The sequence below is a fragment of the Astatotilapia calliptera genome, chromosome 17 (genome assembly GCF_964374335.1).
Source record: "Astatotilapia calliptera chromosome 17, fAstCal68.1, whole genome shotgun sequence".
Lineage (NCBI taxonomy): Eukaryota > Metazoa > Chordata > Actinopteri > Cichliformes > Cichlidae > Astatotilapia > Astatotilapia calliptera.
In genome coordinates this window covers 16754485-16776646 of record NC_137438.1, presented here as the reverse complement: position 1 = coordinate 16776646, position 22162 = coordinate 16754485, and the positions used below count along the sequence as shown (strand labels likewise).

The 22162-nt window shown below is 38.4% G+C and overlaps 2 protein-coding genes and 1 long non-coding RNA gene across 4 annotated transcripts; 1 reads left to right on the top strand and 2 right to left on the bottom strand.

Annotated features, from left to right (window-relative positions):
* Positions 1 to 52: 52 nt before the first annotated feature.
* Positions 53 to 7966, bottom strand: ctns (cystinosin, lysosomal cystine transporter). 2 transcript variants are annotated; one of them, XM_026146033.2, is made up of 11 exons: positions 7833 to 7966; positions 5777 to 5872; positions 5594 to 5672; positions 5029 to 5119; positions 4537 to 4640; positions 3871 to 4008; positions 2430 to 2529; positions 1958 to 2077; positions 1584 to 1754; positions 960 to 1077; positions 53 to 644 (listed from the first exon to the last, which is right to left on the bottom strand). In XM_026146033.2, the coding sequence occupies exons 2-11, from the start codon at positions 5850 to 5852 to the stop codon at positions 496 to 498; spliced, it is 1146 nt and encodes a 381-aa protein (XP_026001818.2). In that variant the 5' UTR covers positions 5853 to 5872; positions 7833 to 7966; the 3' UTR covers positions 53 to 495. The 2 variants fall into 2 exon arrangements, with proteins under 2 accessions (XP_026001818.2, XP_026001817.2); XM_026146032.2 differs by having other exon boundaries at positions 7753 to 7899.
* Positions 7967 to 11594: 3628 nt separating this feature from the next.
* On the top strand, positions 11595 to 18866 carry ndufa11 (NADH:ubiquinone oxidoreductase subunit A11). Its single transcript, XM_026147663.2, has 4 exons — positions 11595 to 11777; positions 14112 to 14204; positions 17622 to 17744; positions 18677 to 18866. The coding sequence occupies exons 1-4, from the start codon at positions 11699 to 11701 to the stop codon at positions 18787 to 18789; spliced, it is 408 nt and encodes a 135-aa protein (XP_026003448.2). The 5' UTR covers positions 11595 to 11698; the 3' UTR covers positions 18790 to 18866.
* On the bottom strand, positions 18525 to 22109 carry LOC145421321 (uncharacterized). The gene is made up of 2 exons (XR_013902658.1): positions 21757 to 22109; positions 18525 to 21629 (listed from the first exon to the last, which is right to left on the bottom strand). It is a non-coding gene; the product is annotated as an uncharacterized LOC145421321 (long non-coding RNA).
* Between the last annotated feature and the right edge of the window lie 53 nt (positions 22110 to 22162).

The following is a 22162-nucleotide window of genomic DNA, read 5'->3' as shown; positions in this document are numbered from 1 at the left end:
AATCTGGAGTACACTGAAACAAGACTTCCATGGCAGCTTACAAGACAAAGAGTACAATGAAAAAGCACTTTATTAATCCTCATTAGTAACTTATCACACCTAAAGGTCTCTTGTCTGTGTTACAGCAAATTACTTAGTTATCACAGTTTCATTTGCAGTAAAGTCTTGATTCAAGACAGTAGTTGTCAGAAAATGATTAGAAGTGAAAGTTTAGAGAAACTGACTCGCTATGGTAACCTGGTTTATAACAGGTTTACCACCTTAATTACGAATGACATGGATAATAACAGTTAGTGTTACAGTTGCTTTTTCAATTAATTTCTGTCTTCCCTTTTCTTAATTAATATTCATACGTGAGTTGGTGTTAATGAGACGTGTAAATCCCTGCTTTGAAGAAACTGGCCAGATTATTTTCACAATGAAAGTCAAACAACAACCATAAGTTCTCTTTAAAGCTGTACATAAATGTGCTTCTTTGGGTCACTCCAGCGAGTATCAGTCTCCTTGTTGGTTCACGAGTGGTTCATACTGTGACGATCGTCTGTAGAGAACATAGTGCTGAGTGATAAAAAGGATGTCAAACACGATGGAGAACAGACCCAGACCGAACTTTGTAGGATCACCAAACACCAGCTTCCACTCATCTGAGGATCAAAATTAATACAGAGATACCGTCAAAATGCTCCAGTGCTCACATCAACAGTACAGGTGGTAAAGTAGATGCACCTATTTAACCATTTAAAAATCCTAATTCTTCTCAAGTTATCACTTCTCCATGCCGCCCACAGGGCGAGGTGACAACAATACCCATCAGCTTCTTATAGCTGAGGGGTAAAATAAGCACAGTAAACACACTTTTACTTTTCATGTCAACATTTCCTTTCTTTCCGTCGCTTCAGAAATCCTGCTTATTTCATTAAATATTTTTGTATGTACAGTAAGCAAACTACTGTAATTACCATTGTTATAAGACTGCAGAATCATCTGGAGAATGCTGAAGAATCCACCAGTGAAGTCCAGTAACACATTGCCAATGCTCCATCCTTCAGTACTCTGTCTTTTGTAGTTCATGTATGCCTGGAAACACAGGAAAGCCATCAACTGTATTCACTGCTGATAAAAATAAATATGGCATAGAACATTTGAGACTTGTACACTGCTCAAAAATCATCAGGTCATATCAGGTGAAGAGAGGAGGTGCCCCTCTAGTGCGCCTATTGTTAATTTCATTAACATTAAGCAGCTAAAACTCTTTAATAACCCCCTGCTAATTAACTGACCAAGATCAATATCCCAACTTAATGACACACTCTAATTAAAAAGTGTTTTGTTTAGCAGTGTATTAATCAGGTTAGATGTGAACATTGTATTTCTAAAACATGTTTACTGTAATAAATCTCTTAACATGTGGCACTGTTACTGTAAAAGAAATGTAGACAGATGCACCACTGGTGGGCAGTGAAGGTGGGCATCAAAACACATTAAATCGATGGAACATCCAACAACGCAAGATTTTTTTTAATATGGTTTCAGTCTAGTATTCATTATTTAATGTGCAAGTCCAGTTTGTGTTTGAGTCTTACCTGTGGGACATATTTGATAAGAGTCACTGCTAGCTTAATGTAAGAGAAATAGTAAAGGTAGTCCAGCCAGGTGATTGTTTTGGCTACAGCAACAAATAAGCTGATCAAAGCAAACATCCAGCCAATCAGCAATAACACCAAGGCCGTCCGAGAGACTCTCTGTCCACCCCTCTGTAAGAAAAATGGCACATTATACACCCGTCCTGAGTCTGAGACATCCTGCCAAACAAACTGACTCTGTGATAAAAGTGATTTTGAGAGTCATGTCGTATTCAGTCTTAACAATAAAGTCATTACATTAAATTATTCTGCTCCTCTGCTTTAAGTGTCTTAAAGCAGAAAGTCTGTAAGTATATGAAATGACATACACATACCTCATACACAGTAGCCTGGCTGAAGTAGACCAAACACAGCAGGACAGCATGGAGACTGAAGAAAACATCATTAGCAGTCACAGGGTTGATTCCATTAGGGTTCCTCTTCAGAAACTCCTCCTACAGGAGGAGCACACAGTAGCTTAACAAAAAGTATTATGTATGTATTATGCAAAACCTAATGTTATTCTATACAAAGGCAACAGCCACTAGGTGGATCGTCCAGTGTAGTCATGAAAAACATCAACTGATCATCAAGAAATGCCACAAATGGATGGAATGTCTTCAAATTCACAGACAGTTGAGTGAAAAGATCGTAGAGTTGTACTCAAGGAGACACTATGTTAAATACAGTTATAAATCTAATTAAGCATTTAACTTTCAAAGGTTTCTCTAGACTCACTGGTACTGGCTGGTATCCTATTCTTCATGTGTATAAACAATGGAGTGTCCATTCAGTGGCTGGAGTTACCTTTATAGACGGTATCCAGAACAGTCCTATATTGAAGACGCTGTAAGCAATGAAACCCGTCAGGTTGAGAGCCAGGAAGTCAAAGTTGAGACCTACAACACTGAAGACAAACATGTTAGTTTTAATTTTGAGTAACTTTATTTTTAAAACATTCTACAAATTTCACACCACATTAAACCCAACACACAAGAGAGACTGAAGAGAAAAAGTCAGGGCAATCAATGTCATTCATTTTCTAGATTCTCCCTCCCCTCCGCCCTGTGTCAGATCTTTTCTTGATCTTGCCTGGTGTTGTAGGCCTTTGCCTCTACTGATATTGTGCCTAGACCTTGACCTTGTGCTGCCATGATTAGTGCCTCTGTGCTGTCTTTCAGTCCAGCTTTGTCCAGCCGCTGGTAGGATTTTTAGATTTTTAGACTTCTTCTGCCTGCCAACAGTACATGCTGTGCAGTGCCCTGTCCTTCCACGATGATTCCTCTTCTTAGTTCCTCTTCTTGCTCGGGTCCTTTTTCAGGTTTCTGCTGCCCGAGGTATCTAATAAGCACACGATCACTTGTGGCTGATGCACTCATGGCCCTTTGCTGTTTTATCCTGAATAGCAGTTCTGACACTCACTAGTCCTCTTTCCTTCCTTCTGCTTGGCGTACAGTCTCAGGGTGCTGGACTTGGGGTGAAACCCTTCATGCATGGTAAAAAGCTTTCCTGTCTTGAAGTCAGTGACTTCTATTTTTTCCTTTGACCAGCTCTGACAACTAGGTTGGGCGTAGGTGTCGATTGCCTGGCTCTTGTTCTTTCCATTCAGTTTACTCCTCTGGCCGTGACTTATTCTCTGCAGGTAGTTGCAGCTTTTCTATAGTGGACTCTTCCTGGTTCTCATTTGCCTTCCAAGGTACTTACAGCTATCCTCAATTTCTGCAATGTTGTCTTCTAGTAGTACAATCCACTCATACCTGACTACCTTCACTCTTTTTGGGCTTGAATTGAGCTCGATATCTATGTAAAGAAGCTAACATAGATATGTATCCGTAGCCAGTCTTGTTAGGTATAAATCGTGTCAAGGCCTGGTTCTGTCTAACTTTTCAAATTTGAAACCCTTTCTTGGGTGTCTGCCACTGCAATGATTACTGGATCATGTTCAGGGAGGTTGCTGTGGTCCAGTAACTGCTTGTCTCCTTAAATCTCTATGCTCTTGAAACTGTACTTGGAGACACAACAAACCTTCTGACAAAGGCACTGATTTATGTACTGATGTACCGCCTTATGCTACCAGTAGTGATTTACTTTAGCCGAATGCAAAACTATTAAAAACAAAAAGATGAAGGGGAAAAAAAAAAAAAAATCACACGTAAAACCATTTAGATAGATGTCAGTCTAACTACAAAATGATAACAATAATAAGAAGGAAATACATAGGGACAGATAAAAGATGTTTGAAAACTACCTTTTTCTCCTCCAGTTTTCGAAGGCTTGTGGATAAAAAGACACTGACCAGGCCAGAAAGTAAATCCAACCAATGACTTCACTAATTATGGACAGGACATTGCTATGGACAACTATGAAGCGGATCCTGACAGGCACACTGGAAAAAAAGATATAGCTTATGTACACAAAGAAACTGGACAGTTAATCAGTTAAAAAATAAAATGGCAGCAGACATCAGCCGGCCTCTGGTGGATCCCTCCATCCATACAATACAATACAACTTTATTTGTATAGCACCAGCAGTACACCAAAGTGCTTTACAATAAAAACAGGAAAATTCCATCTCATCGTGAGCATCATTAGCTCTGAGTAGTGCAGAATTAACAACTTTCTATCTTTTCAACCATTAGCTTATAACCATTTTGAGATCCAGACGTTTTGCGTGACAAAAGGGGACAAAGAAAACACGTTTCAGTGCGTTTGTGCTCTGCTGCTTCAACCAATGTCTTGTAATAGCTTGTACAGTCTGGAGAGAATTAAAAACTTAACAGGAGATTCACTGGCACCAAGACTCAGTTTATAAGATTTGGACACCAAATTTGAAGAAGAAAGTGGTCACTTTAAGATATTCAATTATTGCATTCAGTGAAGGAAATTATTTTCTTTGCGCTGGACTGACACCCACCTGTTGAGCTCTGTGCTGTTGGTAACCAGATATGTGGTCACCTGACCAACATCATGGGCTGTCACATTAAAACTGACAGCGGTAGCTTGTACTGGCATCATGACCTAAACAAAAAACTCACATAGATTTTGGTCTCTGCCTACTGTCACAAATACATTTTGATAAAAAATAATAATTTAGTTTCATCAAACTTAGATAACCCAGGTCTGATTTTGTCTTATAAATTCAAAAAACAGCAGCAAAAGAGGAACTGGCCTATGATAATAGTTATGGACTCCATCAACCTCTGAGAGGCTCTTTTTATACCCAATCATTCTTTAACCTTTCTGTAATCAGAGGTGTTGTTGTGTTCATATTATGATATTACAAAGTTATTAAAAAAACAAACATCCAACCTGACTTCCTCAAAAGTATCCTAGCTTGAAATGTTTTGTTAAGCCCATGTTTTGTTGCCTCATATGCAGCATCATTTTTTCATGTTTGGTTTCTTACCTCCTCAGGCACTGTGATTATAGACGAGTAGTTTATCTTGGAGCTGTGTGTTACATTTAGGTGAATCACAGCTGACTGGTTGAGAGGGGAACTGCACAAAGACACGAAACACCAAAGGGAACAATACAAATGTTAACGCTTGCAATAACAAAGTCTATATTAAATGCCAGTAGTAACACATCTTACTTCATATGGGTATAATATCGCTTCTCTTTGGTTCTATCTGCTATGTAATGTAGTTAACAATGGATTTAGAAAAGAAAAAACAGAAAGGTTGCTGATGACTGTGAGATGAAGTTCTGTATCCTTTAAAACTATGATGTAGCTATAAAAGTCTTGCAAATAATTCAATGTGTAGTACAAATGATAACTACAATTATTTCAATTAACCCAGAATCAAAAAGGTTTTCCAGAATATAACTGTAAATGTTTTAAATGCTGAAAACACTGGTACTGTATACAGAATCGTTTTATTGCAATTTTAACAGGCTTTCTATTATTAAACACAGAAAGTACACTTATATATATCTACACTGGTAATATGGCTTATCTAAAATACTATTACCTGGAAGTAATAATGACGGCATTTTTAGAGTATTCCTCAAGTGTAACAGCCTGAGGAGCAAACAAACTCAATCTGGATTCTGAAGTACAAGCAGAGTGTTGGAGGGCAGCGTTAGTGTTAATTTCACATTTTATGTATTTTTCTGCAGTGAAACGGATTCATTTAATCATAACAGTTCATCACCAGACATGTTGGTCAACATCCAGAACACCAGCAGCTGAGCAGGTAGGCATCTCTTTCCCAAACCTTGGCCTGTCATCTCTGTAAAATTATGAAAACCTAAAGAAAAGAAAGCAGCCAGAAGTCATTGGAAATCAGAGCTATCCAATGCAATCAAAATTATAGTGTAAGATAAGAGGATTAAACAGATACTTCAGGTAAAAATTAGGGGTGGGCTTTATACTGCATGTACGTGATCTATCGCAATTTTTTCCGTGTTTGATGAATAAATAAACCAGCTTAATTTCAGTTGTTTTATTTTGTCTCATGAATTCTTGTTTGATGTCCTTTTTGTTGCCGTGATCTTTTGTTTGTTAAAGGTCTAGTGTTGACCACAGAAAGAGACTTAATGTGACAGTATTGTCATTTGTGGAAAAACCTCTGTGTGCAACTGATGGTTAACAAATGGTTAAAATAAAACATTTCAATTCATTCAGACTTGTTGTATTCAAAGTTGAAAAAAATGGCCGATTTGAATGAGTATACCAGGGCAATTTTAGGCACTATAGGGTTGAAAATAAATATTTTTTTGGAGGCTTTTTAAACATATCATGATATATATTGTGTATCGCGATATATCCTCATATCGCCCAGCCCTAGTAAAAACTATTACTGAAAACACAATGTAGGCTGTAGATCATTTAATGTCTGTTATTCAAAGCCAAACACAGGTGAAAGTACAAAGGTCCTGTTTTTGTTTCATGTTTTAATAAGATTAATCAGATAAATATCTGTTTCCCGGGTTACCTGGATTTCATGTTAACTAGTTAGATTTGTTTACATATTTCACTCTCCGTGTTCCAGATGTTGCATCTGCAGATTTGTCAATTTCTGTGAGCAGGCTATATCATAGTTTATTTGACCTCACAAAAAAAAAGAAGACTGCAATTCCCAGGTCATGAAAATGCATATAGGTGTCAATATTATCTTCAGAGAACAATCCAAATTAAGCTAACTGCAAATGATTATAATACAGCTGCATTAACTCATTATATTGTATAAAATAAATAAATGTGCCTCATCATTCATCACACCTTTCATCACATCAGCTGGGCTGTTTGTTTGTGTTTATCCTCAGAGTGACTGATTTGATTTAAAATCGATAGTCATGATTTAAAAAGAAGACACTGAGTAGCGGATCACTCACGATGGAAACCAAAGTTTATCAATGAATCAGTTTGGAATAATTTCTTTCCAGTTGGCAGGTAAGTAAATGCTGTGTATTTCAGCATGAAACATGGCATAGAAAGTTTAGAAATGGAGCTGTAGTGCCTACCACTGATTTCATTGCTTCACCGACAAAAGTGATAACCAGCAGGTCATCCTAAATGCATGTCCATGTCAATATATTCTACGTTTAACATTACAAAACAGTGTTTCGTTAAATATACTGTATTAAATTAAACTTGTTGAGCTGATTCATACCAGTATAGCTTAGTAAAATAATTCACAGTTGTCTTCCTTGATATGCTGCCAACCTGCTTGAAAATTCTTCTCTTTTGGATATATGGTGTTACCCTCAGCCTTAAGGCTGCATGATTTGGTATACCTGCCCTTGATAAGTGGTGATAGTCACAGTCCACAGTCAAAAACTTTGCCTCTGTCCTAAAACTATTCACTTCGTCTTCATATGGAGTGTTTGAGGTGAGCCCCACGTAGCTCTGCTTCTCAATAGTTGGATTTTACTGATGTGCAGCAGAAATAAACTGAACTGACGGAACCTCCCCCACATTTCAGAAAATCTAGGGGATGTACCACAAGGAAGTTTAATACAACTATCACTGTTAGTATAGAGGGTTTTTTTTTTTTAGTATAGCGCACCAAAGCCAAGTTTATATAGATCAGACAAGACAAACGCATCTTCCAAGGAATCAAATGCATCAAATGAAGTCTAATAAAATAACAAAGTTGTCTGAGATAAAGCGATGTCTTCATCTTACCTATTTGGTCTGAAAGAACACGTACACACAAATAATAAAGCAATAGGCTTGCGTTAAGTAATGAACGAATAAATCTTTACCCGAACATATAAAAACTACTCGACAAAACACGTCCTCAGCTGTACTTCCCTAACAGATCACGGGATATCTTCTTCGTCCTATAACAGACGCTTCTATGTGTACTACTGCCCTCCGCAGGGTAACTCAGCTATAAAGATGCGTACAGATGAAATGGTGCTGCTGCTGCTGCTACATATGTAAAAGTGGATTGAATTGTTTAATGACGTTCAGGAACAAGATGTATTTTATTTTATTCAATCCCCACTGCAGCAAGTCAACATACATTGTCAGATCGGCATGTATGCAGCACACTGACTGCACACATACGCTGCAACACCAGCAGTAACCCTAACCGTATGTCCTTACGTTAAATAAACATCATTCATTTACCGTTTGTCGTCTGTATTCTGAATTGAAAGCTCCACACAAGACAGAATTATTCTAGAGTGCGAATTATTAAATGCGTACATTTAATAATTATTAATTAAATATATGCTAATCTGATTGGTACGCTAAGATGACTGAACACCTCGGCGATTTAAGGAGCCAACCCACCACCACCAGGTTTGACTTTAATGTCATTTTAGTTACGTCAATAACTATAAAATACTCATTTGGGAAGCATGAGTAACATCGTACCAAATCGTAACAGAAAACGAAAATCAGAATCCCCTCGCCCCGGAACGTTTTTGGGCCATATACTGTTTCACTGGGACCTTTATTATATCAACTCCTGTGTCCGACCTTCTATTGAAGAGTTTCCTGTCACAGTTTAGCAACCTTTCCAATGCTCGACATGTTTATAACCAAACTTTGTGCTTCACGTGGTTCGTTATCAAGGTTAGACTGCTGTATTCATGTTTACAAATATATTTATTTCTTTTGTTGGTTTTGTTTTTTAAACATTAAACTCTCTTAGTTCAGACGAAGAGTCATTTTCAAATTCCGTTCAATCAAGGAGGCTAATGTTAACGTTATACTTGGAAAAGAGAAAAGTGTTGCTTAGATTGGATTTGTCTGTGGCATGCTTTTTATGTGTCTGTACTGATTTTCTTTCGTCTTTCAGTATAGGCAGCTGTGTTTGGCCTTTGTTCACCCGTTCACATCGGCACGGCCAGGCTAAGCTGCTCCACACTCAGATTCCTCAGCTTAACTCTAACAGAGCGTCAGTTGCATGCTGTGGTCGGCAGAGATACGAGAGGATGTATCCTGTGATGTTAGTCCGTCCTGATGGGTCAACAGTCAGCATCAGATACAAAGAACCCAGACGCATCATAATGGTTAGTTTACCATATCTAAAAGCCAGTAATCCCCTGGCTTGCTGTTTGTCATGAGTCTTATAGATGTGCAGTCTCAAAGCAAAAAAGAAGAGATCATGTAAATTACATCATCACTGTTATTTTCTAAGACCTGTCATTTTTCAGTTAGATGACTTAATGAGCATATATGAATTAGAGGTGGGAATCACCATACATCCCACGATACGATATTATCACAATACTTAACGCACGATACGATATTATCGCAATTTTTAAAAATATTTTGCGATATTCAGATTCTGTACATAAAGGTAAACTTTATCAATATTCATTTTCTCTAATAACAAAGTCTCACACTCAGTCTTTCTCTCGTTTCAGTCAGTTTTATTGTTGACAAACTGAACGGTTTTTATTACAGTCTAGTCCAACTTAACTGAATGCAACCGTCTGGTACAATTATAGCTATTCTGAACTATGCAATTTATGAAAACTATGCAGCCCATTCAGCAACTGAAGAATTTAAAAGTAAATTAAAACAAAATATAATTTTACATTAAATAAAAAAGTTTTAAACTTAATTAAAATAAAACATGTCTTAAATTAAAATAAGTAAACTGTCATGTTTATTGCTGCCATAAAAAAAGTTAAACCCATTTGGACAGTGAAGGAATGTCAGGATTCTTGCTCAGAAAAAGGATCAACATGCTCTGAAGTCAGAGCACAAAAACCTTTTTGTAACAAAATATCGATTTCTGCTGTCCCTGTATCGATACATTATTAGCAAACAAAATATCACGATACTACACAGTATCGATTTTTTCCCCCACCCCTAATATGAATAATGTATGTATTTGTCTAAAAGAAATTTACAGTTAGTTTTTCCAACATTCTACTGTATACAACCCAAACCCAGCCCTCCACATGCTAATAAGAGGAAAGCAGACTCAATAGATAATAAAAAAAAAAAAACAAATTGCTCAGGTCCTGTAGCAGAAGCCAGTGAGCATGTCACTTAATATTTTGCTTATGTGAGCTGATGTGTTGTTTTTAATTTTATTTTATTCATCTGTTTTGAAAGATGCCGGTAAATCTGTCTACTCTGTCAGAAGAGGAACGTCGAGTACGGCTGAAGAAAAGAGAAGTGAAGAAGCCTCAAAAACAAACAGGAGTCCAGTATGAAGATGATTTCAAAGTGGACAAATATAGCCACTTGTGGAAGAAGAAATAAGAGTTTTATATGCAAATGCAAAGCATACTCATACAGTATCCATAAAAAATAAGTTATGTGTCTGTGTTTTGTTTTTTGTTTATTCTTAAGTGATACTGCAAAATGTCAGGGATCACCAACTGAATTGCGATTGAGTTGTACTTGGGTAATGTCCACACCAGTTCAGTTTTTAATCCCCCTTGAAACAGAGACTTCTGGAAATACTGCTGAACTTGACAGTATTTTAGTCTGTAAGGCAGAAACAGACATTTCAAAACAGCAGACATTGATTGGCTTCTTGGATCTTAGTGAGTCCTTTCATGATTTGGCATACCCATCACATAAAAGAAAATGGCCTTGACTATGGCTACTGATGAATTTTATATATTAGTTGCTGAGCATGCTAGGGGCATTTTTGCAGTGAAAGGTAGAATTTTGTTATGCTACTACTGCATGAAAGAAGCATAGAAGGTATGTGTCCGTGTATGTTTTCAGTCATGTTGCTATGAACAGTAAAAAAATATATCTTGTTGTTTTATGTTGCTGTTTCCTTGTTTATTTTCAATAAAGTAAATTGAAAAGTTATGTAGACTCGTACCTTTTGGTTAAAAATAGAAGGGTAGGGGTTTTCATCAGGAACAACTTGAGTTTCAGTGAGCTTGTGTTCTTCCTACTTTTCCTTCCTATGATACTGTATGTTATATTCTCTGTTAGTGGTAGTTTGCAGAGTAGTTGTCAGGTGAAGGCAGTATTAAAAAAACTTGTCTGTGGGCTACTCTTGGTTGTGCTGTTGTTAGTTTGTCAGTCAGCTGCAGAGAGAAGCAAAGGTATGTTGTATAAAGAGCTTAAGAGAAAGTGTTAAGAACAAAAAAGAGAGTCTCCACTCAAACCATTGTCTGTACTTTAAACAACACTGTCATAGCCACACTGTTACAAAATGACCGTGATGTCATGTCATATCTATTGCAGGCTGACAAGTCATTTAATGAGTGATGGTGTTGGTTTGCTCAAAATTGCTGATGATTATTGGTTAGTTAGTCTAGTTAACTGTGTTTTTATTTATTTTTTTGTTAAATGTTTTCAGATGTAACATATCTTTTCTGCAGTCTGATCTTTGCAGAGCATCTAAAACACAGCGACCTGATATACTGAAGAGTATATGAAGCGTTGAGTAAATTAGTCACGTATTTCATATGCGCATCCTGTGTATTTCTTTAAAGATTATTTTATATAATTTCAGTGCAAAATATACTTCCGTAGACATTACAACTATTCATTGCAATCTAGTTATATGCTAGTGCTAGTGTACTTACTTCACTCTCCAGCAGGTGTCGACAGTGCACCAGTGGGTTCGCCAGACGCCAAAAACCACACGAGCAATTCTCGCGAGAATTCGATTTGTGTCCTTGATAAGTCCGAAATGGGGTACTGGGACCTACCGGAAGGTACAGACTGTGTGGAAAAAACATGGATTACTACGAAACTTGGCACGGCTTTAGGTAACTATCGTTGGTGACATAATTACTTGCAAGTCATGTTGTGCAGGGTCGTGAAAGCAGGTCATCTGTGTGGTGGGTTAGTCAACGCTTTTGAACTTGCAGATTAAGATTGCCTAGCAAGCTACATACGGCTAGGTTTGCTTTTGCTAAAGGATGGACCTGGGTTTCCTAAAATACAAACATTCAGTGAATTATTTAGTTAGCGGTGCGTTTGCTTCAGCTCAGCAGATAATCACGTAAACCAGTACTGTAAGATTTTTAAATTACAACCTAGAATACCTTGAGATAGTAATGGGCGATGAAACAATACAGATGAACATGGCGCCATAGCGTTTCCTCGATACAAAAATCAGACACGGTCAATATGAAGTCTGTACGTGACTGTTTTGTTAGACTACACGAACAACCAACGACCGTGACAATAGCGCCATGCTCAACTAATAGGTTGACGCACACATGCTTTGTGGAATAACCAGGTCGTAAGCTCCCAAAAAATGATTGCCGATGTTTCTGTGTTTGTAATATTTTTGCTTATATTGGTAAATAGGCTTTTGACGACGTGACTTACGAAGGGGCTACATATAAAATATAGAAATGACCTGTTTCGCAACCATCTTACTCACAGGTCTCAAACTTCAATGACTTGGCGACCACTGCTGGCACTGTCATCTCATTGGAAGCCCTCTGGAGTGTTTGCGTAGTAACAAGCCTTGAACTGTACTTGCTTTTATTAAAGTTCACTGTCAAGACCAGTTTCTCACACGGTTCCAAAAAGGGGCATTACACGACTGAAAACTCTGGACAGCTCTTGCAAGGATGAAGGGAACTCTCAGAAACTTTGCAGTCTGGTCTGCTTTTCCCTGTGCCTCTCGGAACTTAGTTTTCAGTTCACTGTTGCACCGCAAGTCAGTAAGTTCATTTTGCAGCATGCTGGGGACACGCTCATCAGCTGAGAAGGGGTCTGCAAAAAGCTGGACAGTGCTCTGTCTGTTTCATGCCACACCAAACTGCTCAGCTGCTGACGCATATCTCTAGCTTTGGTTGGGCCATACATGGGACACAAACTCAGCATTTCGTCTGTCACCTCAAACTAATGATCAACACCTCTGATGAAAGTTGCTGAGCATTGTCAGTACTTTCATCAAGCGCCACGGAGTGGCAGTGAAACTTCGACCTTTGTTCATAGATATTACTTGATAATGTATTATTCCGCTCTGCCACGTTGTTTGCCGACAGCAACGTTGTTGAACAAACTTTTTTTTTCTTTCTTCCTCTTCATTGAATGGCTTCCCTACCTTAGCGATTAATTGACTAATCACATAACCTGCTTTGAAGGCAGCATCAGTGTCCTTACTGGCTTTGTGGAAAAGTTCTTGCTGGGATAGTAGTCCTCTTTGTAGCTGTTTGGCTCATTTTCTCCTCTCCCTTGTTCTTTCCATAATGCTCTCCATGTTTAGTCGCATAATGACGCTTGAGATTATATTCCTTCAGAATAGCAAGTTTCTCCTTACCTAAAAGGCACATCACCTACACCCAACTCAACAAAGAAATACAGCAGTGTCCATCTTTCCGATGTCGGCGTTCGTCATCCACTTTCCTTTTCAGTTCAAACGTCTTCTGCTAATATAATACTGCTAATTCCTTGAGACCTCTGATCTTAATGACCGTGTTCTATATTCTAATAAATCTTTTTTAGCCACTTAACATGTTTTATAAAGATATTTTATTTGTTGCAATTTAACAACAGGTAGAAATACAAGGGACCGAGACGAGGTTGCGGCCATGAGCGATGCAACCGCTCTGGAGCCTTGGTGCAGCTTGATGAGCGAACCAGTGCGCTGGCCACGTCTGCATCTTGGGCAGTGGCGTGCTGCTGCACCTCCAACCAGAATTTCAGTTAGGTCGTCAGGGTCGATGAAAACCAGGGGAAAATACCCAGAGGAACGTCCAATCTCTAAGAGGTCCTCTATGGTGAAAGTAACGGAGAGGATAACAGCAAAACACGCAGTACAACAGGGTGGAAAGATGAGTGTCAGGGGTCATTTGTCACAGAAGGATTTCACAAAGGTGAAAGGGAAGGTTTACAAGACTTTAGTGAGACCTGCTATGATGTATGGTTTAGAGACTGCAGCACTAAGAAAAAGACGGGAGCAGAATATTTTCACTGGGAGTGATCAGAATGAACTGATTATAAATAAATACAAGTTGCTGTCAATTTAAAAACTCCTTCATACCAGCTGGTCTAAAGTGATTGTGATTGTCAGCCCTACAGCAAAACTGACTTTTTTTTTGTTTTTCTAAAGTTTCTTAATTTGTTTGTTTTGTGTGTTTCAGGGCTGGTTGGTTCAGCTTATCACATAGTGGCGTTCCAACCTGACTCTGCAGTGGCAGCGTTACAGAGGGCTACCAACTCAACAGTTACCATGGGTAAATGTATTGTCATTCAAAACTCCACAAGAACTTCAGTGTATGTGGTTTATGTTAAATCTGTCTGCATGTCTGAAAACTCCACTCCTTAAGGTCAGAAGCACTGAGATTTTTCCAGTTTCTTTAGTACTGGGAAGATTAGGAATTGCCGTCACTTTTGTAATGATTCACAGGTAGTGATAATGATAATAGTAATAATTATGATGATGATGATAACATTATCATCAACAACGACTGAGTAAGGTTCTTTATCTATACACAGTGATTTTCTATGATTCCATACTTTAAATAATTGTGTGAAGTAGGGCTGCACGATTTTGCATAAAATGAGAATCACGATTTTTTTGGCTTAGAATTGAGATCACGATTCTCTCACGATTTTCTTTTCCAGTATAAATATTTATTGCACTTATTAACTGCACATCAACTTCATAACAGTTGAGACTGAACATAAAAACAATAAATAAACATAAAAACAACAAATGTCTCACGTTTTGTGGTTGCCACAAAATGTTGTACTGCTTGAAATTCCGTCTCCACCGTTGCTCGACACTGCATGTATAGAGCAGGTAGCGCAACAATAGAAAAATAGTTGCGGGACGGCACTGTGTAGCGTTTGTCTAGGGTGTTGATCATTTTCCAAAATCCCTCGTTTTGCACAGTCTTGATGGGAGCCATATCTTTGGTCAGGTGATAAGTGATAGCCTCCGTAATTTCTTTGTGCCTGCGGAAGTTCAACGGGTATAGGGAAGCGCTGTATAAGGTTCCCGTTATTGATGTTTGGGTGGTTGACCGGGACGGATTTTCTCCAGTCACTTTCTCGTCATCCCTGACGTGCTCTCCGTTGTTTTTTTCCCTGCTAATTTAAGCATCACACGGCACAGCTTCTGTATCACGTGGTATAAGGCTCTGCCCTCGTCATTTGTTGAGCAGGAAGAGTGAGCGCTTGTTTTCATGCAGATTACGTCCCGGATCAAAATGCGGTGCAATCGTCGTCGTCTTTTTTTTTTTTTTTTTTTTTTTAAATCGTTGTCATTAGGAAATGAGATCGCACATAAGCATGAATCGAGATCGCGATTTTCTAACGATTAATCGTGCAGCCCTAGTGTGAAGTGCTGCCCTGATGGCAATAAAATTCTAAGTGCAAAAAACCCTCCGAACACAACTTTTGTGGTTTTGTTTTTTAATTCCTTGAACATCACTGCACTCAATATCGTCACTTCTTTGACTAACTAATTGAATTTACAACAGTAAATTATTTTTCTAGTGCAGAAATGCCATCTGAAAACACAGCCTTAAAAGGTCATTCATTCATTCATTCATTCATTTTCTTATAGGTTTGTAAATCATAAAAGTTTTGGCCAAAGTAAAAATGCACTATATTGCCCAAAGTATTCACCCGCCCAAATAGTTGAATTCAGGTGTTTCAATAACTTCCATGGCCAACGGTGTGTAACATCCATCACTCTGGCATCCCGAGTGCTTCTGCAAATATTTTTGAAAGAATGGGTCACACTCAGGAGCTCGGTGAATTCCAGCGTGGTACCGTGATAGGATGCCGGTCACTGATAAATAGTCGACAGTCAACGGTTGGTGGTATAAGGGCTGCAATGATTCATTGACTAATTCGAGTAATTCAATTATAAAAACATCCATAAGACAAATTCTTTGCTTCGATGCTTCATTTAATACACGGCTCTGTAGCGTGCCGACGTGTTAAACGCGACTGTTTGACCCGCATTTTCGACTGAAAACAGACCTGCATACAAACGTATTTAGGAACAGCATATAAATATCAAAAAGTTTGACATTGAGCGCATACACACACCCCAGAGTTTCAGCAAAAAGACTGTTAAACAGCAGCAGCAGCAGTGATGATGATGGTCTCATAGTTTAACATGGAGCTGAATATTCATTAATGCTCTTAATAACACCGGTGTTTCTTATCCAGTTAACTGATAGAATAATCATTAGATTCATTCATTCAGTCATTAGAGCTCGGCTTAGCGCCTTAGTTCCAGTGAAAGGAACTCTTAATGCTTCAACATACAAGAATTTTGGGCGTTTTCATGCTCCTAACTTTGTAGGAATAGTTTGGGGATGGCCCCTTCCTGTTCCAGTTGTGCACCAGTGCGCAAAGCAAAGTTTTATAAATACACGGATGAGCGACTTTAGCATGGAAGCACTTAACTGGCCTGGACAAAGTCCTCAACTCAACCTGACAAGCTGTGGGATGAGTTAGAGCAGAAACTGCGAGCCAGGTCTTGTCTGACCTTACAAATGCGCTTCTGGAGGAATGGTCAAAAATTCAATCTCAGGTTTGCAGTAGGGCTGGGCCATATCATACCGTTCACGGTAATACCGGTGTAATTTTGGGCAACAATAAGAAAATTAAATATCGCGATAGAATATGGGTAGAACGCGCATGCGTTGTGCCTTTGTTTTCATACGCACATCGTGGAAAAACCGCGGTGTATGAGAAGGGCGAAAGCGGATCGTTGAATGGAACGGATGAACCAGAATTGGTTTGTGAAAAAGCTGCAACTTCAGTGGTGGAACTGGTTTGGCTTTCGTCCGTCAGATACACAACAAAGCACTATTTTTGGTAGAGCATGCTAGCGGGCCGTCGTTATTACCGTGTTTTTTGGTAAATACGGCACACTTAAAATCAATCCTTTGATTTTTCTGACAATCGACAGTGCCCCTTATAATCCCGTGTGCCTTATGTATGAATTCTGGTTGTGTTTACTGACCTCGAAACGATTTTGTCATACACGATGCTCGAAAATCTGAAATGTTTTTGTACAACTTTGCTAAGCTACAAAGCCGCACCGCTTGATGGATTGTCGGAGCATTACGGCTACCGTAGGCAGGAGCCTCGCGGAGTGATACGTACTGTGCTTCAACATAATATTACCGTGTGTGTGTGAGTGTGAGTGTGAGAGACTTCTTTTTATATTTTGTGGATATTCTACATGGTTATGCTGAGGATATGTCGGCCAATTTCCACTGGAAATGCCTTTTGGTTAAACTGTCAGCAAGGATTTGCATTTGCACTGTTACATTTTTTTTTTTTTTATATAACTTTAATGCACATAAAAAAGCAGCTGCTTGTTTAAGTGAAAATACATTGATTTTTTTTTTGCACTAATAAAGTTGTGGAGTTGTAAAGTATTTTGTCTAGTGTCAATTATATCGTCAATTGTATCGTTATCGCAAATTTTCAAATGTATATCGTGATAAATATTTTTGGTCATATCGCCTGCTCTAGTTTGCAGTACACAACAAGGATATATTTTCTATGTTCAGTCCTGTAGTGGGTTTAGCTGTTTTAGCTGCTGATCTTTGGATCCCATAATTTTTTTTCTTTTTTTTGGATGACTGAAATAATGAGGGAAATTGTCTTCCTGTTTTCAGCTGCCATGGGAGCCATCTTTGGAATGACAACATGTCTCAGTGCTCAGGCCCGTGAAGCTCCAGACGACCCGCTGAATTATTTTATCGGCGGCTGTGTCTCGGGGATTTTTTTGGGAGCACGAAGTAAGTATCAGTCCTGACAGATGTGACTAGACAAGAATTCAAAATTTTATTTATTTTTTTCAGGAACACAACAAAAGTTAGTCCTTTTTAAATAAAAAGTGTGATGTGCAATTAACACACTACACTCTTTAGAGCATATTTGTGCTAATGTGCCACAATAATAATCAGCTGTATAACTAAAATGAACTTGGACTGCACTGGAGTATAATTCTAAATGACATTTTACTTGATCATACTTACTACGTCTGCATAAGTTTCAAACAGTCCTTTTTTTGTGTTACTTATTGCTGAGAATCACAGCTGTGGACCTTCTGCACTATTTCTTATAGCACAATGGATTGTGGCCAAAAGAAAAACCCCTTATTGGCCAGTATGAAGAATATATAAATATAAAATTCACAAGAATTTAAAGATATGTTTTCTGTATACTTTCTTTAAATCTTAGAGTAAGTCCCAGTTCTTTGTGTAAACTCTGCTCTGCTGCTTGAGGAAATGCTGCTTAATCAGAAGTTTAGGAATTGCAGTGACTCTTATCATCACTAACAGGTGATGATGGTAGACGGCTTGTTATGGCTAATTAAATCTGTTCTGAACATTTTTCATTTAAAGTCACAGTGGGGATGGGAACTGATAAGAATTCAGCGATTCTGATTCTAATATCAATATCTCTTATTGATTCCCTTCACGATGCTCATTGGCTCCACTTTGAGTCACCACCATCTCTAAGCTGCTTTTCAAAGACATTAATAATGTGCTGTGTGGTCAAATGTTTGTGCATGTTGGACAACCGATTTCCTTCAGGGGAAAACAAGATCATACATACTGTTAGATTCTGTTCAGTAACAGAGAAAATGTCTCTGCAGTTCTACAGTAGCATTTGGTTTGCCTAATTAAAATCATACTGTGTGCTGTGTCTGTGTGTGTGTCTCCAGCTCACAGTGCTATAACTGGTACATCTGCGTGCCTGGGTCTTGGAACACTGGCTTTCTTTACAAAAGTGGGCAAGATGGAGGGATGGAAACTTGCTGGACCACCTAAACTATAAGAGGAAGATGCCCGGAAGATTGTTATATTGTAAAAAATACCTAATGTAATAAAGTTTTTTTGAAAAAGCCAAAAAAATGTTGGTTCATTTTATTTGATTTCATTTTACATTTGAAAACACTTTTAATTTAACTAGCTGTTGATGTAGAAACTGGAAAAAATGTTCGGCTATAGCTGTGTCATATGGTTCTTATGTTTACAAAGGTTTATGTGTCCTTTTTTAAAAAATAACCTGGAAGTAGCCTAGCTCCTAATAATGTCATTTATTTACACATGCCGCAAAATGTGCAAAAACATTGTATTTCTGTGTAATTTAGTGTTAAATATTATTGTTAATGACATTAACAAGCATTTTTGTTAGACAGCAGGAAAGTCGGATGGTTGCCAGAATTGATTTATTGAAAATTTGCCAGCAGTGCAATGAAAAAGCAAATCACAGCAACACTGAGTGAAATGCTGCGTACAGTACACATGCATCACCTTCTAATTTTCTACTTTTCACATATGTTTGTGGATGTTGACAGGAATTTTAACTTTTTCTCAAGTTCAAGACTCATTTCCAGTTTTTGGAAAACAAATGAAAACAAAACTGATGTAGTGCAGACTACAAAAGCATACTTCAGAAGATGGCACTGGTCACTGCAAACTCATAAAACTGGTTTTTCTGGTCGAAAGCTGCAATTCCGCTGTATAAGTAACTATTGTGTCTTTTTTATTTTATTTTATTTTTTTTTTTAAATGAAGAAAAAAAAAGCAACTTCAATAAAAGTTGTGAAATCCAGCACCAACTCCCCACTTTACTGATGCTTAGTTGCAGGTTCTTCAATTCACATCAGACTTGCTAAGACTAGCGTTACCAAGCAGGAAGAGCCATTCCTGAGTCAATTATGCTCAAAGGATATATAAAAGTACAAGATGCTTCCAGACTCCCAAACAATTTTTATTCAGTTAAACATCAGTAGGATGCAAAGGAATAACAAAGTACCATGCAACAGACAGGTTCAAAATATGGGAAGTGGACTAGTTCTTATATGGCACTTTTCTACTCGAACTCCTCGGGAAAAGCACCAGTTTTCTTGTGTCATAGAGACCATAGGTAATCCCAATTGACCTGTGATAGATACGTATGTCTGTTGTCAAGATATAATAGCTAACCAGTGGAGTTTGACAGTCTCATTAACGAACTTATTAATCATTGACCAACTGAGTGCACAGATGCACATACCTTTGTCAGGTTCAGAGGAAGGAAAAACAAAACTTTCAGTCAGAGGATTCATACATATGAAAAACTGTAAAATAAACGTTGTGTGATCATTGTCTGGGAGAGTGGAATCAACATGTCTACCAGTTTTACAACAGGTAAAAGCTTTTTTGTTTTAATTAAATTTGTTCTTCTATATACAGAACGCTTTATTTAATTGGAAACAAAAATAGTTTTGTATGCAGCTTTGCAGAGCATGAAATGGTCAACAAAAATCAGAGAAGCAGCTTATAACACTTAAAGTTCAGGAGTTTTTTATACAGTTAATTTAGCTACTTTCAACCTCTACAGTCTGTCACCACAATAGTTTAATCTTTTCTTTAAAGACCTTTGACCGAGGGTTATTATAAGGACAATGAAACCAAAGAAAGCTGGAGAAAAGTGGAATAGATTCAAAACGATTACTTTTACCATTTACACTGTCTAAAGTACTGAGACTTCTTCAATAATATCTACCAACATTTTTACACACTGGTTACAGTCAAAGCATAGATTCATACAGTTCATCCACTTAATGGACTGCACTATATCGTTTCCCTCAAAAAAGCATATTAATTCATTTTTTAAATGCAGGTATTTTACGTCTGTTTATTTATGTATTTATTCTTTTATTGGGGCTCACAAGCTTTCAAGCACCACAGAGTATCTACTTGTGTAGGAGTGAAAGCTGTCAGACTGGGTTTTTTAAACTTAATTTGAAAAGGCGCCCTATTGATTAGCATGTAAATTATCAGGATGTCTAAGCCGGAATGCTAACTAGCTACTGCGTTCGAAAGTTTCGTATCCGTTTAAATATTTTACTTTTAATTTTGCTTACCTTTGCTCTTGAAAATAAATCGCAAATGGTGCTAACTGTACCACCTGCAAGTGACTCAGTAATCAAGTCTGCAACCCAATGGCCATAATTAGATTTAACTTACACTCAAAAACCCGAAAAGTCTCGTGTAACCTAAACGTTTGATGATATTTTAAGCGGGGTTTTATTTAGATCACAATTTAAAAGAAATGACGGTGCAGAGAAACAGAAACGCCTCTAGCCTTCACAGCGGATAACACGCAGACTCAGCGCACGGGTTCCTTTTCTGACAGAGCAGGACACCCTTTAAGTCCTGCTCCTCCACCCTCCAAAGACAGTGCTGCCGGAGGGCTTTTCCAGCCAATTAGCACCACCTTGATTTGCATTTGCCCCGCCTGGTCCTGCCACAGCATCAGAAGGTAACTTTAAGGTAGCCAACGAAGCGCCCCTTTTACATGCCTTTTAATTGGCACTAGAGAAATAAAACGAAGACGCGTACTGTAGTTCAATTTTTCGTTGTCTGCTGCGGTCCTGACAGGTACTCCGGGGTCGGGGCTTTTCTCTGACTGTAGTAACTGAAATGGATGATACCATCTGCCCGCTAAGACTACACAGTCCCAAAACCAGGGTGCTGTAATCAGTACTCTGGCAGTGGGGGTATCCTATCAGCTTTGCATTACATCCCCAGCAGATGTGCAGGCTGCAGGTGTTCCAGATCTACTGGCGTTTAGATCAACTGGCGTTGGTCGAACAGATGTGTGGCAGTCTTGCGTTTCAGGAGCTGCTACCGACAAACCAGCAAAAAAAACGCCAAATGTGTCATCTGTGACATTTGTGAGGTTGTCTCAAACACACTCCGTCAGTCTTGATGCTGTTGAACAACAAAATGCTTAAAAATGTGGCGAGTTTACCTGGTGATATCCTCATGCGCGACGCGATCGCGAAAACAGCAAACAAGTAACACCACGCCGTTGTTGTTCACAGGACAGCAAGAGTAAACGATCGGGAGACTCTTGTCGTCGTCATCGTTCCCCTCGCACGGTTTGTTTCTCCGAATTCAGCGTTTTTGCTTCACAACTACAGCGAGCTGTTTACTTTGTGCACTAACATGGAGTCGAGTCAACCAGCGCCACCTCTGGCCAAGTGCCACAGCCTACAGCCAGATCAACCTGTGACACACATCTGCACCACGTTTGAATTCGTGTCATGCACATTTGTACCTTTCAATTGTGTCTGTTTGTGCGTCATGCAAATAAACCTTTGAAAAGAATGAAATGATATCATATATTTATTATATGATATCATTTCATTTATATT